Source organism: Protomyctophum parallelum (genome assembly GCF_964188405.1).
Source record: "Protomyctophum parallelum genome assembly, chromosome: 6".
NCBI lineage: Eukaryota > Metazoa > Chordata > Actinopteri > Myctophiformes > Myctophidae > Protomyctophum > Protomyctophum parallelum.
In genome coordinates this window covers 53706824-53728762 of record NC_139701.1, presented here as the reverse complement: position 1 = coordinate 53728762, position 21939 = coordinate 53706824, and the positions used below count along the sequence as shown (strand labels likewise).

At 42.0% G+C, this 21939-nt stretch overlaps 1 protein-coding gene across 1 annotated transcript in view; it reads right to left on the bottom strand.

The window, feature by feature from the left end:
• LOC310860091 (receptor-type tyrosine-protein phosphatase S-like) overlaps positions 1–21939 on the bottom strand; it is a gene marked incomplete at both ends in the record, with an annotated part of 36155 nt that overhangs the window by 12119 nt on the left and 2097 nt on the right. Inside the window, 5 exons of the mRNA XM_083766853.1 lie at positions 5086–5371; positions 6097–6251; positions 7951–8070; positions 12600–12775; positions 13986–14109. Coding sequence (XP_083622979.1) covers positions 5086–5371; positions 6097–6251; positions 7951–8070; positions 12600–12775; positions 13986–14109 — 861 coding nt within the window. The remainder of the gene's footprint in view (positions 1–5085; positions 5372–6096; positions 6252–7950; positions 8071–12599; positions 12776–13985; positions 14110–21939) is intronic.

The following is a 21939-nucleotide window of genomic DNA, read 5'->3' as shown; positions in this document are numbered from 1 at the left end:
AGCGGAACAACCATCCTTCTCTTCCACCCAACACATGTTGTGCTTCCACCCAACGCATGCATGCTTACCGTGCTTGCTGCCCAAGGCAAGCACGGTAAGACGTTGCCATAATTATTCATCCAATTCATAATAATACGTTTGGGAAAGTCAAATCTCCCTGCCATAGAGTTATAATATCTGCCGCGGATCTCACATAATACGTGACGTAGGCCTATTCAATGTGCAACTTCTCAGTCTATCGTTGCCGAAAAGGCAGAGCTACAAGCTCACAACGCGATGCAACCAGGTGCAATGTGAGCTGGTAGATTGGCTATTTTTGGTGCGTGACACCGTCGTACGCTGATGTATACATTACGCTTTTAAAGTGACGGTACACAATGAACAGTTCCCTCTGTATGTTAGAAAGGTAATGTATAAACCGTTGTAGGTTGGTTAAAATAAAGAGAAGATTATTAGATTAATAGAATAAGATAAAAATATATATTCTGTGTGTGTGTGTGTGTGTGTGTGTGTGTGTGTGTGTGTGTGTGTGTGTGTGTGTGTGTGTGTGTGTGTGTGTGTGTGGGGGGGGGGGTGGAGGGGGGTTGTCAGAAACAAACCTACTGTGACTGTCAAATGTGTCTTCAGTGTTTGGGTGATTAACTGAAATGAATTATTATTTTGAGACTTATTTTGAGTCCTGCTTAGTACAAGTAAAAAACACTTTTGTTAAAATACTTAGTTTTTTTTGTCCAGCTCATGAATGTAGCCTGTGATAGTGTGATTAGTGAGTAACAAGTAAGAAGAAAACAAAAACAATCTTTACCCACGGTGCATGAATGCCCCACCACTATTGTGTCGGGTGGGTCCATCGTAGATCTACGATGAACCCACCCGACACAACAGTGGTGGTCCCCAGGCTGCTGCTAGTCAGAATGGTGGTCCCTGGGTCAAAACCAGTTGAAAACCCCTGTACTATACCCTCAGCATATAGGGCTAATGCCATCAGGTAGGAGGTATACGAGGTCCATGTGTGCAAATATAATATATATATAATAATAAAGAAACCTTGAGCGTGTCCTTGACCTTGATGTATATGCTGCAGTCTTCACCACCACTGAAACCCCCTATATATATTTTTAAATGCACTTTTGCAGACTGTACTAGGCTATACCAAGTACCATACACTTATTAGATTCCAATTAATATTAAGCCCAAACCACGGTGCCGTGTCATTAGTCAGAAGGTTCATTGTTCCGAAATTACTATCCCTATCTCTAACCCTAACCTAAACCTAACCGCAAGCACGGGAGCAAACCTAAACCTAACCGCAAGCACGGGAGCAGTGCATGTTCGGACTAACGGGACTTCGGATCTATGGGTAGTTCCCCAAACCACACCAGTTGCACTTGCAACTCCTTGCAACAACACCGTTTTACGGTCTTCCACACCAATGCAACTCCTTGCAACTCAAGGAATAGCAACTGTGGTTTGGGCTCTAGGTTCCTACACTAAATATCTTCACCAAAGATATTTTCATATTAAGATTATGGTACTACTAGTAGGCCTACTACTGGGGTGCACGTGGGTTAACCCTGAAAGGTGTAAATGATTCTCAATCATCATTATAATCCACCTCCAGCCTTCTAAAGTGCAAATTCAACTGTTCAACTGGTTGTGAACCATGCAGTCAGAGGGCAGATCAGACTAGTATTATCCTTATGAAGACGAGCAGTTCAGACGAAGAACTATCTATAAGACCAGCATTTATTCTGACCCCATTATGGATAATTAGTATGGTTAATCGTCTCAACTGCTCATTATGCACTTTCATGATGCCACTGCATTGCTCCGACGCCTTATTCTAAAGTGTCGTTTGCTCCTGTGATGGTTCTATGGGCATGTGCACACATAGACATCAAAAGGGGCTCGAGCCCCTGCCCTGTAACCCGTCTGTAAAAAAGATCTATACCCTCTCCAGACCATGAATGCAGCATTTCCTATGGTGAAAGCAATGCAAATGCCATCCCCCTCCCCCCACTCCCTTTCCTTTCCAAGCATTCAGGAGAATTGCCTTTTTTCCAAACTCTCCTGGTACTTGAACGCAACATTTTGTGTGGAGAGAATATAAATCCATAACATGGACAGACGTAGAAATTAAAAATCCATAATACGGACATATTCAGCAGCTAAAGGAGTGCGTGTCGTGCCAGGAAAACAGCCGATCTACAAGCTCTAAACGCGTCGACGCGTTGAGAGCTTGTAGACGCGCTGCGGCGCTTTGAGAGCTTGATCGGCTATTTTCTCAATTTTGGGCCAACAGAATTTCAGCCCCTGCCTCTCTCTAACATTCTCTGCACATTCTCCGTCCCTGGCTGGTTCCCTGTGTTGTACGCTATACAACAGGCATTTCTCTCTCCACCTGTCATACTTTATGATGTGTGCATTTGCTTTGCTTACCCCTAGGGCCTAGTAGGGAATCATTACAAAATGGGGGCTAATCCAGGATTATTACTAAGCCTATAACCCTAACCTCACACGAAACTATTGGCATTTCAGAAGCACGTCATAACCCTTTGTTCTCACACTCGAAATACAAGCACGTCTCCCTGTGTCAAAAAAAATCCCATCCTAAGAATGCAATGCAGACATAATAGTCACAAAGACACCCCCTCCAACCAACGACACGGACCAATAAAGAACCACACAGTATGGCATGTCAGTGAAATCTACAGCGTCACACGTCAACACCTCCCAAATGCCTCTTTTAAAAAATGTATTATTATCCTCCTCCGCTCTCCGCTGACAGCTACACAATGTGATTCTTCCACGTTGGCAAAAAGCAAAGTGTCAGTTTCAGTAATACTAGAAGAATACATTGGTTTGCGGCAGTGTGTGTGTGTGTGTGTGTGTGTGTGTGTGTGCACGCTTCTGTGCATGCGTGCATGCGTGTGTGTATAGTTACTCGTTGTGGATATCCTCGCAGAGCCGGCCTGCTCACGACTATAAGGTCAAGCATGATGAAATTAGGAACAGTCTCACGTCGGCCCCTCCTATGAATCCCTTTTTTAATGAGACTGATGTAACCAAGTGTTTCAAGAGGTGTAAACCCAGGAAAAGTCCTGGCCCTGATAAACTCAGTGGGCGCCTGCTAAAAACATGTGCTGACCATATAGGCCACATTTTTAATTATATTTTTAATTTGTCCCTCTCCCTGCAGAAGGTGCCTTCTCTTTGGAAACAGTCCATAGTGGTGCCCGTTTCCAAAATAAAGCACCCTATGGAACTGAGCTACTTACGACCTGTTGCCCTGACCTCTCTGGTTATGAAACAACTTGAAAAACTGGTTAAAACAGAGCTCCTGGTCTTGAACATATACAGACCCCTTTCAGTTTGCCTACAGAACCAGGAGAGGCATGCAAGACGCCTCATCGACCTTACTGAACCTTCTATACAAACATTTAGAAGGCAGTAAGAAGCACGCCAGGCTGCTCTTTGTTGATTCTTCATCAGCCTTTAATACAATACAGCCACATGTTCTGGCGGACAAACGTATTCATTTATTCTGTCTTGCAGGCTGGATCCTTGACTTTCCTAATAATAGGTCTCAACCGGTAAAAGTCAATGGAATTTTATCCAGCTTACTAACATCTTCTACCGGATCTACAAGCTTGTCGATCTGGTGCAAAATCTTTTATATTCTTTCAGAGCAAACGTTTTTAACTCAAATCTTTGCTTCCCTGAAACAACATATTTTCAGATGGGGCGGCCAATTACATATAGCCTATTTTTGGGGCTCCTCCATGACATGAAATACCACTGACAAAGAAACATAAGGTTTTTCATTCATATTTTCATTTCATGGGGAAGAGCTATTGAGCCACTAAACACAGTCGCTTTATTTACCCAGCGCAATTTGAAATGGAATACTAGGCCTAGAAAGGCCTCATCCACCACCTTGCTCTTTTTCCAATGCATTGTGCCTGAAGGGGAAGCAATCGAACATGGAGCTGCCGCGCGAGGGGAGCTTTGATTAGCGGTAAGTCAACTTTATAGTTTCATCATTAAACAGAACGCTCATTAACACGTTAAAGGCGTCGTTGGCGGTGTGGGATCTCATTAAAAGTCCTTAGCAAGGATGAGTTAACCCATTTGGTGTTTTAAGCATTATGTTATACTTTAGCTATTGAAAAATAGCAGATCTACAAGCTCATAGCGTGCCACGCTAATCGTGAAAATGCGGCACAAATCTTTGAATATTTATTCTTTCTGAGCGTTTTTAACTCAAATCTTTGCTTCTGAGGGCTTCCTGGAACAACATATTGTCAGATGGGGCTCAGCGGCCAATTACATATAGCCTATTTGTGGGCTCCATGACATGAAATACTTGAGAACCACTGACATAGAAACATAAGGTTTTTCAGAAAAACGGTCATGATTTAGAAGTAATTTTTGTAGAATGACTTCCATTTGGTTGTTTAAGCATTTCATGATACTTTAGCTATTGAAAAATAGCAGATCTACAAGCTCATAGCACGGCACTGAGTGCCGTGCTACGTGCTTGTAGATCTGCAATTTTCAAAACATTGTGAAAATGTGGCGCAATTCTTTTAAAACAGTTTCCGTGCCGGGAATGGATTACTCCAGGTTAATGTCGCTGCCAACCCCGCTAATACCGCCTTTTGTTTTATCTGTTTAATCCGCCGTAATGTAATAAATAAAAAGAAAATCCGTCTTCGCCGCGGAGATACAGAGTAGATGCATTTGTTTTGATGACGAAACCGGAAATCGTCACATGCTGCTAGGGCTTCTGGGAAATTGAGGCCAATGGAAATGCATGGGGTGCAATGCCTCATTGAGACCAGTCTTGTGTGCGTCTTCCGGGTGCACCAAGATGGTGGATGATGAATCATAACAAACCACGGGAGCTTTTTTTGCTGGATTTTCGCGGATTAAAAGCCCAAATAATTCAGCGTATGCTCTAAAGGTAATACAACAATCTCTGCAGTGAAGGGGGGTTGATTAAAATGCGGGTTAAGCGTGAAAAACAGTCAAACTGTTTTAATATGTTGTAATAATAATAATAATATGTAATAATGATACTACCTTGAACTCCAGCTCCATGGCGGACAGGCTCTCCGTGGGCGGCACCGCCCCCAGCGTCTGGATGTGCGCGTAGAGGCCGCGGGCCGGCACCTCCGTGTGTCCGCTCGCCGCCGCCTCCAGCAGCGCGGCGTGCACGAAGGCGTACTGCTCCTCCGTCTGCACCATGTAGTTGCGCTGCGAGCGCATGCACGTCACGTGGCCGTACACGTCCACCGACTTCTCGTGGCGCATGCGCTCCAGCATGGCCTCGATGACCACCAGGCAGCCGGTGTGCCCCACGCCCGCGCTGTTACCATGGGAACGCACACACACACACGCGCACACACACACACAAACACCTTGATTGAAGACGTACTCACACATTTTGCTCAGAAGTAAAAGGATCAATACTGCAATATTACAAGTCCGGAATTCAGTCAGTCCTTTTATGCCCATATACTGTATATAGAGATCCATGATGTAATCAGTGTATATATATATATATGAGCTATATATGAGCATGCTGATCATGCGTGCGTATCCGTGTGTCCACACCACACGTAGTGGCCGTGTGCGGTCAAACAAACAAACAAATAAATAAACAAGCAAACTGTTGTTTTTGGCAGCACATTTAGTTTAGTCATAGTCTTTTGAATAGTTTTCATTTTAGTCTTAGTAACAGGCGACATAGCAATCATTTCAAAATTAAACCTTTGGACAGGCATAACTCATGCCTCGTTTGGCAAAAAGCCATGTCACTTGTTTTCACATGTGCCATGGTTTCCTCATGGGGAACACATCTGTCACTTTGACCAGTGACAGCTCCGCCCTTAGAAACACGCTTAAACCTGATTTTCTGCCGGGACTTTTTGGAGCAATTTGCGCGAAATGTTCTACACACAATCTATGGACCATTGCCTGAAATCCCAGTTGAAGAGAAGTTTGTACGTGAAAGAAGGTAGTCGACGAACATTTTTCGTCTTGGTATTAGTCGACGAAATCAACACTGCAAGCAAGCAAAATATGTTTTACCTGCAGTGGACCACCATGGGCCCTGCGTCGGGCGGGTTGCATGCCTTCACCCTCCTCAGGAAGGCCAGGGTGGGAGTGGGGTACTCAGGAACCCCGTGGTCCGGCCACGCCATAAACTGGAACTGCCTCACCTCTCTCTTCTCACTGGAGCCGTTCTGGTATGGCAGGCAAGAGGAATGTATATAGACGGTAGAAGATGAAAGCATAAGCCATAAGGTATCACAGAGGATTGGAACACACTTGAATTACATGTAAATGGAAAGAGACACAACTTGTGAAAATTGCTTGTAAATAAAAAACCACACCCGTATGAAGTGAGGGGCGCTCTTATCATCGTACATCATCATGCGTCATCTCAATGCCTGTTGCCTGTTTTCGTCATATTTGGCGGACATTTGACCTATTTTTTCCTTTCATTGTCGATGGCAAATATTGAGACGTGTGTGAAGTGAGGCGCGCTCTTATCATCACACATCATCATACATCATATTCCAGCCCATGAAATCCTCACAAATGTCATTCCGGCCAATACTTTTCTGCCCTCACTATTTTGTCCTTAACTCGTGTCACATGTGTCACATTTGCCATTGACAATGACAGAATTCACGTCATATGTGGACGAGCAAATCGTCTATGAAAATTGCTCAACATATGCAAATTAGCATCCGGCAGTTTATACATGCTGGGGAACCATACTCAACATTTCTAACATAAAACCTTGGTGTACTCAACATGTCCGGGTTCACAATGGGGCACTATGGGCTGGCAAATTGACTAAATCTGTTTTAATTGAACAAAAAAAAAGCTTCTCACGTCAAATATTGCGTACATTTTAATATGCGTTTAAAATGTGATTAATTTCGATTAATTAATTGCAACGCTTCAAATTAATTAGATACATTTTTCGAGTCCCAGCCCCAGGGACGTGCAGAGAATGTTAGAGGGGCAGGGGCTGAAATCCCGTAAGAGGGCACTTTTGGACAAAGAAATGCGAAAATAGCAGATCTACAAGCTCACAATGCGTCATTCCTGTGACGCGTTGAGAGCTTGTAGATCAGCTATTTTCAGGGAACAACCCAGCACTCTTTAGCCAGTGGAGATGCAGTGTACGACATGGATTTCGAAACAAATTTGTTCAACGCAAAATACTGTGTTCAAGTTCAGGAGACTTCGGGAAAAAAAGCTTCAGGCATGGCATGGAATGAAAAGAGTGGCATTTGCATTTCTTTCACAATAGTAAATGCTGCATTCATGGTCTGGTTAAGGGCAGTTGTTTTACAGACGGGTAAAAGGGCAGGGGCTGAAGCCCCCTTTGATGGCTGTGTGCACATCCCTGCCCAGCCCTAATTAGAATGTTTATGTACAGGTTCCTATCAGTGTTGTTTTCGTCGAGTAAAACTAGGACGAAAAATGTTCGTCGACTACATTTTTTCACTGACGAAAACTAAATGGAAACTAATCTATGGTGACTAAAACTATGACTACATATACTGTCGATTTTGTCAAATAAAAACTAAACTAAAATGTTAGGAAGGGATTAGTGGACAAGAGATCCAGTATAAGTCATTTTACACTTCGTTGCATGCTGAAAATAGCAATTGTGGGCTTGTAGATCTACTATTTTCAGCAAGTAAAAAAAACAGATGGCATCAAGGGCCCCCAAAATACATTTTGTTAGACTAAATCAACTGTAGATTTAGTCAACTAAAATCGTATGATATTTAGTCGACTAAAACTACACTAACACTAAAACATTCCGGGTGACTAAAATGTGACTAAAACTATTCAAAAGACTGACTAAAACTAAAATCAAAATGTGCTGCCAAAAACAACACAGGTTCCTATACTGTATACCTTGTGTAGGTTGAAGGTGCGTATGCTGTACGTGGCCAGCTCCACTGTGTCCAGCATGGTCACCTGGATCATCCCATAGGTCTCTGTACCGCGGGAGGGCCAGTACTGGTCACACTTCACCTGTACACACACACACACACACACACACGCACGCAACGCACGCAACGCACGCAGCGCATGCATGCACGCACACAACATGCAGGATAGTCGTAAAATAACTGGGAAAAATAGCCAGCAAAATAGCAGATCTACTAGCTTCACAACATGGTTGCGCTCCCTACATTTCTTTGCCTTATTTTTTATTGTTTTACATACATTAAAATTGTTCAACTGGCTGATCTACACGTCGACACGTGAGCTTGTAAATCGGCTAGTTGAACTATTCAAAAATGTTTTTGTTTCAAAATAGGGCCTTAAATATCTTGAGCTGGGGTATCGTGGACGTCAGCAAGGGTAAAATGGCTTCAGATCTGAGGAGAAGTCTGAGGCATGTCCTGGACGTGTTATTACCACCAACGTTCAAGGATGTGTTTACAAAACATTGCAGGGTTTGTTTACAAACATTTTAGGGTTTGTCTACAAACATGTGTGATTTGTTTACCTACACTGTGGATTTGTTTACAAACATTTGGGATTGTTTACAAACATGACAGGATTTGTTTACAAACAATTTGTAATCTGTTTACAAACAATTTGTAATTTGTTTACAAACAATTTGTAATTTGTTTACAAACATTTGTAATTTGTTTACAAACATTCAATATTTGTTTACAAACATTTGGAATTTGTTTACAGACATTTTGATATTTGTTTACAAACATTTGGGATTTGTTTACAAACATTTGGGATTTGTTTATAAACATTTTGGATTTTTTTTTTTTTTTTTTATAAACATGTGGGATTTGTTTACAAACATTTGGGATTTGTTTACAAACATTTGGGATTTGTTTATAAACATTTGTGATTTGTTTACAAACATTTCAGATTTGTTTACAAACATTTGGGATTTGTTTATAAACATTTGGGATTTGTTTATAAACAATTCGTAATTTGTTTACAAACATTTGATATTTGTTTACAAACATTTGGGATTTGTTTACAAACATTTTGATATTTGTTTATAAACATTTCGGATTTGTTTACAAACATTTGGGATTTGTTTATAAACATTTCGGATTTGTTTATAAACATGTGGGATTTGTTTACAAACATTTGATATTTGTTTACAAACATTTGGAATTTGTTTACAAACATTTGGGATTTGTTTACAAACATTTGGAATTTGTTTATAAACATTTGATATTTGTTTACAAACATTTGATATTTGTTTACAAACATTTGGGATTTGTTTATAAACAATTTGTAATTTGTTTACAAACATTTGATATTTGTTTACAAGCATTTTGATATTTGTTTACAAACATTTGGGATTTGTTTACAAACATTTGATATTTGTTTACAAACATTTTGATATTTGTTTACAAACATTTTGATATTTGTTTACAAACAGTTTGATATTTGTTTACAAACATTTTGATATTTGTTTACAAACATTTCGGATTTGTTTATAAACATTTGGGATTTGTTTATAAACATTTCGGATTTGTTTATAAACATGTGGGATTTGTTTACAAACATTTGGGATTTGTTTATAAACATTTGTGATTTGTTTACAAACATTTCAGATTTGTTTACAAACATTTGGGATTTGTTTACAAACATTTGGGATTTGTTTTTAAACAATTTGTAATTTGTTTACAAACATTTGATATTTGTTTACAAACATTTTGATATTTGTTTACAAACATTTCAGATTATTTTATTTTATTTTACATCGGATCATTATGATGCGACGACCTACATGGCCTTTTTTAACAAAGAAGGAATTTAGAGGAATCCCACCCTAGGAAAGAAATCCTAAAATATATGAACATAAATATATTATATATTATATTATATATTATATGGCAACATAATAATGGTAAATGTTGCATCCAAGGTGCCGGCACTATGATACCATGTCTAGATTTGTCATTCATGTGTTTGCCACATTTATTTTTCCTGCATTTTTCCCATGAAAATAATTAATAAAGTGTTGTTGCTGTTGTTGTTTATTTTTTTATTTTTTTTGTCTGAGACCGAAGACAAATTTCCACACATGGACTAATTTAAACTAATTAAACACAATTAAACCTCAAAGGACCTTAAAACAAGGGCCCAGACTTCCCAAAATAAACTGGTCAGGCTACTACTTCGCCTCACTCCCCGAACCCCTGACCACTTTGATAGGCTGGAATGGCTTAGGGTTGACGACAGATCTGCATTGGATCTGAGCGAGTTGTGACTCAATGAAAAGATGAGTTTTCTTGGCTCTGTGCGGGGTTAAAAAAAATGAAACGGCACAGGGGGGTGCAGGCGTGCAGCACAAGTGAGACTTCAAGGCAGCAACGCTGCAACTCTTCCATGGGCTATAACGGCCTTTCAAACGTGATGATTTCCTGTTTTTGGCTATATAGAAGTGTATATTTGCACGTCTCTAAATGTTATGATGAATTGAACATGGTCATGGTGTACCCTATTGTAAATAAGTGTAATGGGGGACCGCACGACGGAGTGTTAGTCCGACATGCGGGACGCTGCTCCCGTGCTTGCGGTTATGGTTGGGTTAGGGTTTGAGGTAGGTTGTTGTTTGTCGGACCAATGACTAGTCTGAACCCCTGCACCCCTGCTTTATGGTGTCATCCACAGTTAACAGTTTTGTATTGAGTTGGGCTTGAAATGTACTGTAATTCTCCAATCTCTATATACTTCAATCAATCAATCAAACCTCTTGACCGCTATAAGTAAACTCCCTTTTCCCATAGAAAGGAGATGGTATTTTCTGCCTGACACAGTGACAATCTAAATGTTACTGGCCGCCAGTGGTGGAAAAAGTAAAAAAAAAAAGTAAAGCATTTACATCTAAGCATCTACATTGTAGATGCATTCAAAATGTACTTGATTTGTACTTGTACTTTTGTACAAACTTAGCATAAAAATGTACTTAAAGTACAGAAAAGTAAAAGTACTCATTGTGCAGAATGTCACATTTCGAGTTTTCAAAAAAGTTCACAATGCGTCACATCGCTGCACACGTGAGCTTGTAGATCGTCTATTTTCAAATGGCTGAAATGCATATAGGGCTGAAGTGGTTAATGTATGTTTGGTAATAATAATCAAAATGTAATGTATTGGAGTAGAAGTAAAAATTATTGGAAATTGGAAATGATCCAATTTTGATTGGTTGGATCAAAAATGATCCATTTTGTACAATGTACAAATCAAAAATACATCACACTTGGGACGTATCCTCAGTGATGTATCCTGAGGTCATCAGGGTCAGGGTCATCAGGGTCATCAGGGTCATCAGGGTCTCCCAACATCATACCCCTCACTCAGGTGACCCAGCCGGGGTGATCAAGTCCCGACTTACGTCCCAGTAGCTCCCCTCGACCCATTAGGGAAGAACCAGGGCCACACAATCCATTCCTCCTGAACTACTCTGCCAGGGCTGGGAGGTACGCTTCTGGCGCATAAAAGGACTAGGCTCTGTGGGTTTGACTCCTGTCCAGGCCCCGCCCCTTCTACGTCTCACCAGGTCCACTCATAGAGTATTAAAAGGATAGAGACTGATCAACGTTGGAGTGCCTCACTGGCCCCTTGGGTCCACTCCTGCTCTCACCAGGCCCGTCTGGTTGCACCCTTTTTGCACCCTTTTTGCCTCCTATATGATTAATTCCTGTTCTGTCCTTTAGCTACATAGAAATGTCTATTTGTATGTCTCTAAATGTTTTGATGAATTGAACAATGTGGACCCTGTTGTAAACAAGTGTTTAATTGGGTCGTCCACTCACAGTTAACAGTCTTTGTATTGAGTTTGTGCTTGAAATATACTGTAATTCTGCAAACTGTTAATAAATATTTCAATCAATCAATCAAACCAGAGTCCCAGCACAAGACAGTTCATTCAGGAGTGGTGGGCAATGGTTCCGCAGGGAAATGGTGCTGCGGCTCCAGCTTGCTGCTTGCATGGCCCTCCTAAAGGCCTCAACCAAATTAATGTATACTTTCCCCGTCTGCTGACAGCCACAGCATGGGGTCACAGAGGTGAGGACGTTGTAATATGGTCCCAGAATGCAGTGTGACTCAGCGGGACATGGCCATGGTGACGTGCAGACTGTGACAACAACCTTCTGGTCGCTGTCATAACTCTGTTCAGCCCTGGGCTATACATTTATGAAGGATGTCAGCCAGACCCGACATCATATAACTCACCACTAACGCACGCACGCACTTACGCACGCACGTTCTGTGTACTGAGGACGTCAACATTTCGGGACGCCACTGAAAATAGCCCGCAACATAGCAGATCTAACAGCTTGTAGGTCAGCCCTTCTTTTTGTATATAGTATAAAATTGGGAGGGAAACGGTTAACAATCTTTCATGACATGACAATTGTCATGTGATGGTGTCATTGCAGTGTGATGGTGTTTATGATGTCATGTGCTGGTGAGTGCATCGATTGATTAATGCATTGTATGTAATTGCATTGTAATGCATCATGCATGAGTGCATTGATTGATCAATCAATCAATCAATCAATGGTTACCCGTAGTTTCTCCTCCAGGCGCGTCATCATGACGACGGTGCTGGTCCTCTGTTCCCACACCATCCTCCAGAAGTCGCTGAAGGTCTCGGGCAGAGGACCCTGGGTGGCGATGTAGGCATTCTGCTTCCTGTAGCCGTCTATGTAGTTGGCGTTGATATAGTCACTGCCTGGCACACCTGATAAATGGTAAATGGTAAATGGTGCATTCATCCAAGGCGCTTTACATAGATTGCGCATTACATTCACCCATTCACGCACGCATTCATACACCGATGGCGGCGGAAAACATGCAAGGCACCAACCAGCACATCAGGAGCAAAATAAGGGAAAATAAGGGTTCAGCTCAAGGACACTTCGACACTAACTCTGGGAGAGCCCGGGTTCGAACTGGCAACCTTGCGGTTACCATCCGGCCACTCTACCCCTGGCAAGGAAACAATTTATTAAAACCGATTTACGGACGCGAGCGCATCTGTGTCGCTTTGGTGTTTAACCAACTGTAACCCTTATTTTAACCTTCAGCTGTTGAAAAATAGCAGATCTACAAGATTGTGTACGTGCCGGGTGCTGTTGAAAAATTGAAAATATAATCCTAATCATGATCAGGACTGCTGTATGTGTGTGCCCTCAGGGCTCAGATTTCATATCACACCACCACCATACTGTCACTACAGTCCTTGCTGACCGCAAATGCCTTCGGGGGAACCCTACAACAACGTGAGTGCAACAATATATTAGGCTATGTTCCCTTTTTTTCTCTCTAAGATCTAATTAATTGTTCGGCCCAAAAAATTGTGTTTGTTGTCATGATTATGTCATGATCCGAGTTGGCTTTGTCCGAGGCTTACAGATTATAAATACTTTTTGAAACATCTAGTGGAAACCAAAGTAAGCAAAGTTACCATGTAACTGGACCAGGGTAACCAGGGTAACTGGACAAAGCTCAAGAACTTGTTTATAGCCAGGCCCTGCTCATAGAACATTTCATGGTAGGGGTTCAATTCCTTGCTCAAGGGCACTTCAGCGGTGGTAACTTTAACGTGCCCGCTCCACAAGCCGTTCGGCCACCGCTGCCCCTTGAGTAATGACTCTCATTGTAACAATGGAATGCGGAAGTGCTCATTCTATCTCAATGCAATCCAGCCATAGGAGCAATGTTTGGAACTATAGCCCATAGGCACCCGCTTTGCGGCGAGATCAAAGCGTGTCACCACTCTCTTACTAGATTACTCTGGGGGAAACATGCATGGGAAATTATGGGCCTGTCGTCGTCATGACTGCGACGCTCTATAGCGCCCGTGCAAGATTTTAATCTTTATTTAACACAATCAACGGCCAATGAAAGGCCACAGGGGCCCTGTGGCTATAGTTTTGGCCCTGCCTCACCGTCCAGTGCAGCCAGGACGACTCTGGAGTGGTCGTAGGCGATGACGTTGGCGTATCGGTTCTTTGGCTTGTTCACGTCCATGTTGGACTGTTCCCACGTGAACTGCTGGCCCGGGTCTATGCTCTGCCAGAGAGAGAGAGACACAGACAGAGACAGAGACAGAGACAGAGAGACAGTGAACTGTGTATCTGTGGATGCTTTGTGGAGAAAAAACACTTACATTTTGCTAAGATCATTGAACACTGGTGCACATAAAGTATCTGATCTACAAGCCCACGAAACACGCAGGCAGGCATGCACGTACGCAGTAATAGCTACAGATGCTTTAGGCTGACATATCCTGCTGGTTTTCCTCTCGACATGCTGGTGAGGTGTCCGTGCGTGCGTATGTGCGTGCGTGCGTGATGCCGTGATCATAATGACAATGGAGAGCTGGGTTGTGCACACATCTTATTTAAAAGTGTTGTTAAGGCTCCCATCGCACCACACTGACAAATGACACACATTACTGCTAATGTTAACTGCCTGCCATGCCTGCCTGCCTGCTTTAACGCGCTGATTACTGACAGAGCTCTGCAATCACACATTATCACATCCCATAATACTCATCTACCATATCAATACTTGGATTGCAGTGGAAAGTAATTAAGTACGTTTAACCCATTTTGGGCGGGAACCCTTTTTGGTGTTTTAAGGCATTATGCAGGGCTGCCATATTTCAGAAAATGTCAAGAGTGAGACTCTAGTGTCTTAATGTGTTCGACGCCGTCCGAAGGGCGGCGGCGGAAAAAAATTGCTTTTTTAATGTCGATTTGGCCCGTTTTAACGTTGATATTTAACCTTAACACTGATGTCTTCACCTCCATGCCAGCTGCTCTCCCTGCACTGACAGCCTCCTCATGCTTAAAGTAGAAATGAAAAAGATATCTATCTATGCTCCTCAGACCCAGCCAGCCAGCCAGCAAGCCACACACTTAGGCCCTCATTTATCAATCGAGTGTAAAATCTGCCACAGATTCGAGTGCAGGTTTCGTAGTACACCCACGTCGCCACGGCATTTATAAAGTGATCGCAAACAGCTGATCCTTCCTTAATTTTGTTCTCACGTTAATAAATGTCACGGCTGAATTTGATCTGGCACGCCCTAAGAAATCAAGCCTCGCCCTCGTTTTTGCGACATGAACAACGGCAATACGTTTCCTGAAACCATGGTTACATGAAAAAATAGGTTTCTCCCGTGCCTTGCTGCTCGCCTCACCCCCCTCTCTCATACACACGCACAGCACGCACACGCAACTTGCAAGCCCAACTAACTGGTGTGTTGTTAAACAAATAAAGAACGAACACCTGCATGAATTAAATAAAGCGTGCGTGCGGGGGGTGAGGCGGGCAGCAAGGGAAGCGAAGCGAGAGGAGAAACAGACAACTAAATAAACTAAATAAATGAATTAAACTTTATTTAATTCATGCAGGGTCCCTGTCTGTTTCCCTCTCACCTCGCTTGCCTTGCTGTCATGCACGCACGCACCTACATGACACATTAAATAAAGCTGTCTGTTTCTCCTCTCGCTTCGCTTCCCCCTCACCCCCCGCACGCACGCACGCACATATCGCTATTTGCAACTTTAACTGTGTGTTGTTAGTTGTATATTAAATTATTAAAGTATTTTTAATTTAATATAAAACAAGATATATTAGTGAACGAAAACCTGAACCTGTGAACCATAATTAAATAACAAATAGGCACACACACGCTGCTGTTTTGCAGGTGCTCCTCCTGTCCTGTCTGTCTGTCTGTCTGTCTCTCTCTATCACAGTGGTCCGTCCGTGACCAACTGACCATGCACGTTCCGACGTTCGCCAGTCTATTTAGATTGCCTCGCAGTCGTTAGTCACTGTTATATGAATGTGCAGCCAAAACCATAGCCTCATGTGGCTGGTGCATGGGCTGGCTGGGTAATATACCTATATCTCCGATGCAGTTCCCACTTGCGCTGGGAGCCTGGCACGGTACATTTGGCATTCGAGCGACGCGTCGGGTTTATTATATTGCACATACCGTAAGAAAGACATCGGCCTTCATGCTGTAGATTAGGCCAGTAGGCTATACCTGCACGTTGGGACTCTCCGCAGCTGAGCTGCAGCAGCTGCTGCACTATACTCTCCAACGTCCCGTCATGGAAATATTTCAGCACAGACAGCCCAAATCCTCGCATGTATGCGCTCATGCAAAACACTGTTTAAATGGCTTAAGCATCTCTTGCAACATTGTTTTTAATTGCGCGATTTTATCTCCTACTAATTTCATATGACACATGTATTCCTTAACATTTTTATTTATTTATTTTTGACATGTAGCCCATATACATTATATACCTTTTATATAAACATTTTAGGAGTGAATACATATATGTTTTGATGCCTGTGACAGCCTCTCAGCAGTTCAGACAAGGCTGCTCTGCTTGTGTAAAACAGAAAAACAGCGTACGCCAGCTCGCGACCAGACGTGACTATTTGTCCTACTCAAGTTCAATTTCAAGCTTTGCCGGAAATGTTAAATGCCGAAAATGTCGGTAATTTCGGCGTGCGCCCATATTTGGCGTACGCACGGTTGATAAATGAGGGCCATAGTGCTCAGACCCAGCCAGCCAGCACGCCACACACATAGTACTCAGACCCAGCCAGCCAGCCAGCCACACACATAGTGCTCAGACCCAGCCAGCCAGCAAGCCACACACATAGTGCTCAGACCCAGCCAGCCACACACATAGCTCCGTAAGGGAGAGGTTGCACCACTCACAAAATCTTCAAAAAACTGAAGAGGCTACTGGAGATTGGAGAACCTGATTTGGACATGATCTGATGCAGGACAATGTCACTATGACAGAAAGAGAAGATGGGTCTGGCCACATTCATTCACCCCATAATCTCAGTGGAAATTGGGGAATATGTCAGAAAACTGGAATGTGGGAAAATTCCTTATTTTTACATTTTCTTAGTTCAAACACATATGTGGGCTCTCTCTAACCTGACGCTGCCAGATCCAAGAAGCTTGCTAGGCTCTCTCTCTCTATGAACAGAAACAAGTCACGATGCGGCCCCTCCCCCTTCACTTCACTTCACACACACACACGACTTTGTCCCTATAATGTGCACGGGCTATGGCACCGTTCCACTTCCTCATATCACGCAAGAGACGCCACACACCAGTATAGAAGAGAGATAGTCACAGGTCACTTACTCACTTGTTGTAACTTGTGGGGGCTATATTGTCTTCCATGAAAAATATTTCGAAGCTATGTTAAAATCCGCATGGCTCATTTCCATGCGTCACACAGTCAGGGACCCTGCTGACGATTTTGGTCCACTGTTTACCCTCCTGCATATATCAGCGCTGCGAGCAGATCGGCTATTTTACCGTTTGTGTGGAGCGTGCGTTATTACGCGGCGGAGCCGCAGAGATTTTTTTTATTTATCATTATAATGCGTGTGAAATGGCATGTGTGGCGTGGTGCGTGGTAAAGGGTTAAATTGCGTGACTGTCACACTCAAAGGGTGAGACATGGCAGCTCTGCATTATGTTATACTTTAGCTATTGAAACAATAGCAGATATACAAGCTCATATAGGAGCTATGTAGGTATGTAGGTCTGCTATTTTTGAAAAATCATGAAAATGTGGCGCAAATCTTTGAATATATTCTTATATATATATATTCTTTCAGAGGCAATGTTTTTAACTCAAATCTATGCTTCAGATGGGTGTCGGCGGCCAATTACATATATTTTTGGAGGTCCTTGACATTCTTTTTGAGAACCACTGACATAGAAACATGACTTTTTCAGAAAACATTTAGAAGGCCTCGTCCTCAGGTCAAAATCAGTTAAGTATACCTTGACCTTTAACCCTGATAAAAGTAAGTAAAATAACTAATATATGTTTTTTGTGATCTAGAACATGTTTTATTTATTATTGTGAAAGATATCCCTCAAATGTAAATTATTAATGTATTATTATTATTATTTTAATAATTATTATACATGTGCATACAATTTGCAAAAAAACTTGCATACATTTAGAAGGCCTCGTCCTCAGGTCAAAATCGGTTAAGTATACTTTGACCTTTAACCTTGATAAAAGTAAGTAAAATAACTAATATATGTTTTTTGTGATCTAGAACATGTTTTATTTATTATTGTGAATAATACAACAACAATACGACAACAAACACACAAAAGAAAACACATCAAAGTAAAACATATTACATTTCTTTTGTGTTTTCTTTTTTTACAGAGAGGAAGAAATAAGATATTTCTTTAGATGTTTTTTTTAATATTGGCAAGGATAATGAGGATTTAAGTGAATCATCTAGGGAATTCCATAGATGAGGGCCTCTAAATTTGATGAAAGATTGATGTTTGGAAGTGCGACAATAGGGTAATTAAAAATCATCTCTTTGCCTTGTGGGGTAGGAGTGAATGTCAGAAGTAACACGGAAAAAATTGTGAAAAGAAGACGGAATGTCTTGTTTGCATTTTTTTAATTTAAACATAAATAAACAGGTCTGAAAAACATTTATGCTCCCAATAGGCCGTATTGTGAGGTCCCTTTTCGTTCAGTTCCGTTCCCACGGAAGGGGGACTACACAATTCTTTCTCCATAAAAGAGATTTATAGGTAGAAAGTCCAAATAAAATAGTTCTACTCGTGCCCTACTGCAGTTTTTTTATAATCCGTGATCGAAGACGGGACTATTTCTTACAAGGTGTAATAATATGTGCAAGGGGAGTGGTGTGGTTTTGGTCACGTGGACCAATCGCGTAGCCGCTTTATTCCCTTGAGTATGCGCGTGACGTCTCGTATGCGGAAGAACTTTTTGTTGTCCATAGCAACCTAGCAACTCACTGTTGCGACGCTGTTTTCATTCACTCTAAACTGTGAAAATGGGAAAGAGCCGTTGTGCGATTGACTGTACAAACAGATTAAAAAAGAACTCGGAGCTATCCTTTTACAGACTGCCGAAATGTAAAGAAAAAAGAAGTAAATGGATCGCTGCACTTTGCCGATGTAGTCATGTTTCAGGGCTACTGGATTTGCGGGTGCCACTTTCACTTTGTGTCAGGTATGTTGCTTTTTTTGTAAAACCATACGTTCAATGTAAAAGGGCCTTTTCACACAATGTCCCGTTTTAAACTAACCTAACGGAGTTCTCTTCTTGTGGACCAAGAAGTGGATTAACATAGTCCGTTCCCCTGAAAGAGATCTGGTCAGGAGTAATTACTCAGTCATCAACATGTTACGTGAGTCCGTGGAAAGACTTGATGTTAATGTTCTTATTGATCAACACACCCTGCAGTTACTGAATGTTAAGTCTCCATGGTTTTCCTCAGAATATCCTATGACACTGATTTATATGACACATTAAGAGTCCACTGATAACCACTACAGTGGTTTAATATCAAACTTTTTTTGTTTGTTTTTTTCAAGGACCCACATAACTTTTGATTTGCTATTGCACAAATGGACTTACTCTGAGAGTGTACGAATGGAACCAAATGGACCCATAGTGTCAGAGTTACAGACCTGCATGTGTCCATTTGTACACTCAGGCTGTAAGGGTCCATTTGGTTCCATCTCTCAGAGTTACAGACCTGTAAGGTCCATTTGGTTCCACTCTCACAGACCTGTAGGCTTAAGGCCGGGTCCATTGGTTCCATTTGTACACTCAGTTACAGACATGCAGGCTAATCCTCTCTCACTCTAATGCCAGACTGGCATTAGAGTGAGACACTGGCATTGCCAGTGTGTGCCAGTGGTCACCCTTGGCACCCGTGGTTAAAGCTGCCTACCTCTGCTCTACACCAACAACGTTGTGAGCTTGTAGATCTGCTATTTTCTGCAAATGTTCCCTCCAGAATAGGGATGCAGAATAGGGATGCAGAATAGGGTTCCAGTGGTTAATGTAAAAAATCTCACAATGATTTGGCAGCCCCGTCCCGGATGAGTTTGTTTTGAGGCTGATGTCTGAAACAGGACATATGTGAAAACACCCCATATATGTAAACAAATTAATATCATATTTCTAGTAAATGTTTTTGTTGTTTTTGTTATTTAAAGGGGAAAAGAGTGATGATCCTCTACATCCTGACTACGTGCCAAGGTTATTTGGTTTCACCTCCATCACTGATCGAAGTACAGCAGAGGTACAGACTGTTGTTGAAGTCCGAGGCATTGGGGTCCAGACAGAGGAAACACAAAATGACATTGCCTCATTACATGAACAGATTAAATCTTTAAATGCTGAATGTCAATCACTTAGGGATAAAGTCAACAAATTAGAAAGTGAGTTGAAACATCGTACTCTTGATCCTTCAGAATTTGATGACAGCAAAATTAAATTCTTCACAGGACGTTCATGTTGTTGTTCAATTTTGTGTCACCACGTTTACCACCTCCTGCAAAACAGTCACTTAGTGATACTCAGAGACTTCTGCTTACACTGAGGAAGCTGCACCTCAATCTGTCTGAGGAACTTTTAGGTTACCTCTTTGGCATTCATTGAGTCAACTGAGGTAAGCCAAGCAGGTTCATCTTGGCAGCAGTTTTAACCTTGACCAGTCAACTTTCAACCATAGACTGTAAAAAATATGGACAAAGCGTTCCCCGGGTCTAACATGGACGTAAAATGAAGCCTGTAATTCTATGGTAATTCCTGATGTAAATCGCCATATTTCTAGATCCGTTTTGGCCCAGCTGGCCATTGGCTGGCTCCGTTTTGGCCCAGCTGGCCATTGGCTGGCTCCGTTTTGGCCCAGCTGGCCATTGCCTGGCCCAGACAACGAGGCGGGACTTCCCCCCTTCTTCTCTGTTGGTTTTTATTTTGACTCGAGTGGGAGGGGAATCCCGATCATAGACTGTAACGGTAGCCACGCCCCTCAGAACATACGCAACTTTATGGTCATTTTTTTAATTAATGGGACCATAATTTTCCAAAAAGAATATTATGACATTAGAAATGAGACTTTAAACTAGTGACTGGAAGCAGAAAGTATTCATGACCATGTTTATTAAGGTAATACAGTCTAGGTGAAGTTGGGCCCAAATACATGGACTTCTATGGGGCTATGGGTTTTTCTGGGTCCAATGACAGCGCCACAACAGGCCATTATATGAATCGCGATTTCCTTATAGGCTTCACAAAATATCTGTCCATTCCCCCAACAAGTGATGCTCTCCACCAACATTGCAAAAGGGCAAACTACCAAGCAGCAGTGATGAGACGTTCTCTGACTAGTAGGATGTGTGCTCCTTCACCCATTGGCAGTGGATGGGGCATGGAGGATGGGGAGTTAACAGTAACATGGATGACTAGAAATCCTGCCCCTGATAGTGTGTTGCAGGTAGTCCACTGTAATTGTAAAAAAAAAAAAAGCAAATGTGAGACTGAAAGATGTTCATGTATGTCTGCAAAACTGTCTTGCACTGATTTATGTCACTGCCAGGACTGTGAAAATGTGTCAAAGGAAACACAGAAGAAAGAGGTACATGGGATGATGACTCTGATGAAAGTGATAGGGATGAGTAACCCAACACCATGTAGGCCTACTACTTGTTTTGTTCAACAATTAGTATAAGGTGTTATTGTGATGCATTTGTATGTTATTTTGTATTTTCAATTTTCATATATTTCCTTGGCGGGGGGGAGGGGGTGGATGTACAGATGACAGATGCTGTGACCCTTTGCTGTGACCCACTTGTAAATAAATAAATGTTTCATACCATATGTTGTAATAATTCTGACCTCTACTACTTTAATTTTTAGTCTTGTCCATTTGTTGCATTATTCCAATTTAGGGGGCGTGGTAACATTTTGATAGATTTTCTGCCATGTTGGTCCAAGGTGCCCTGATTTTCTTTTCTACCTTTCATTACACATTAGGTTGATACATTTTCTA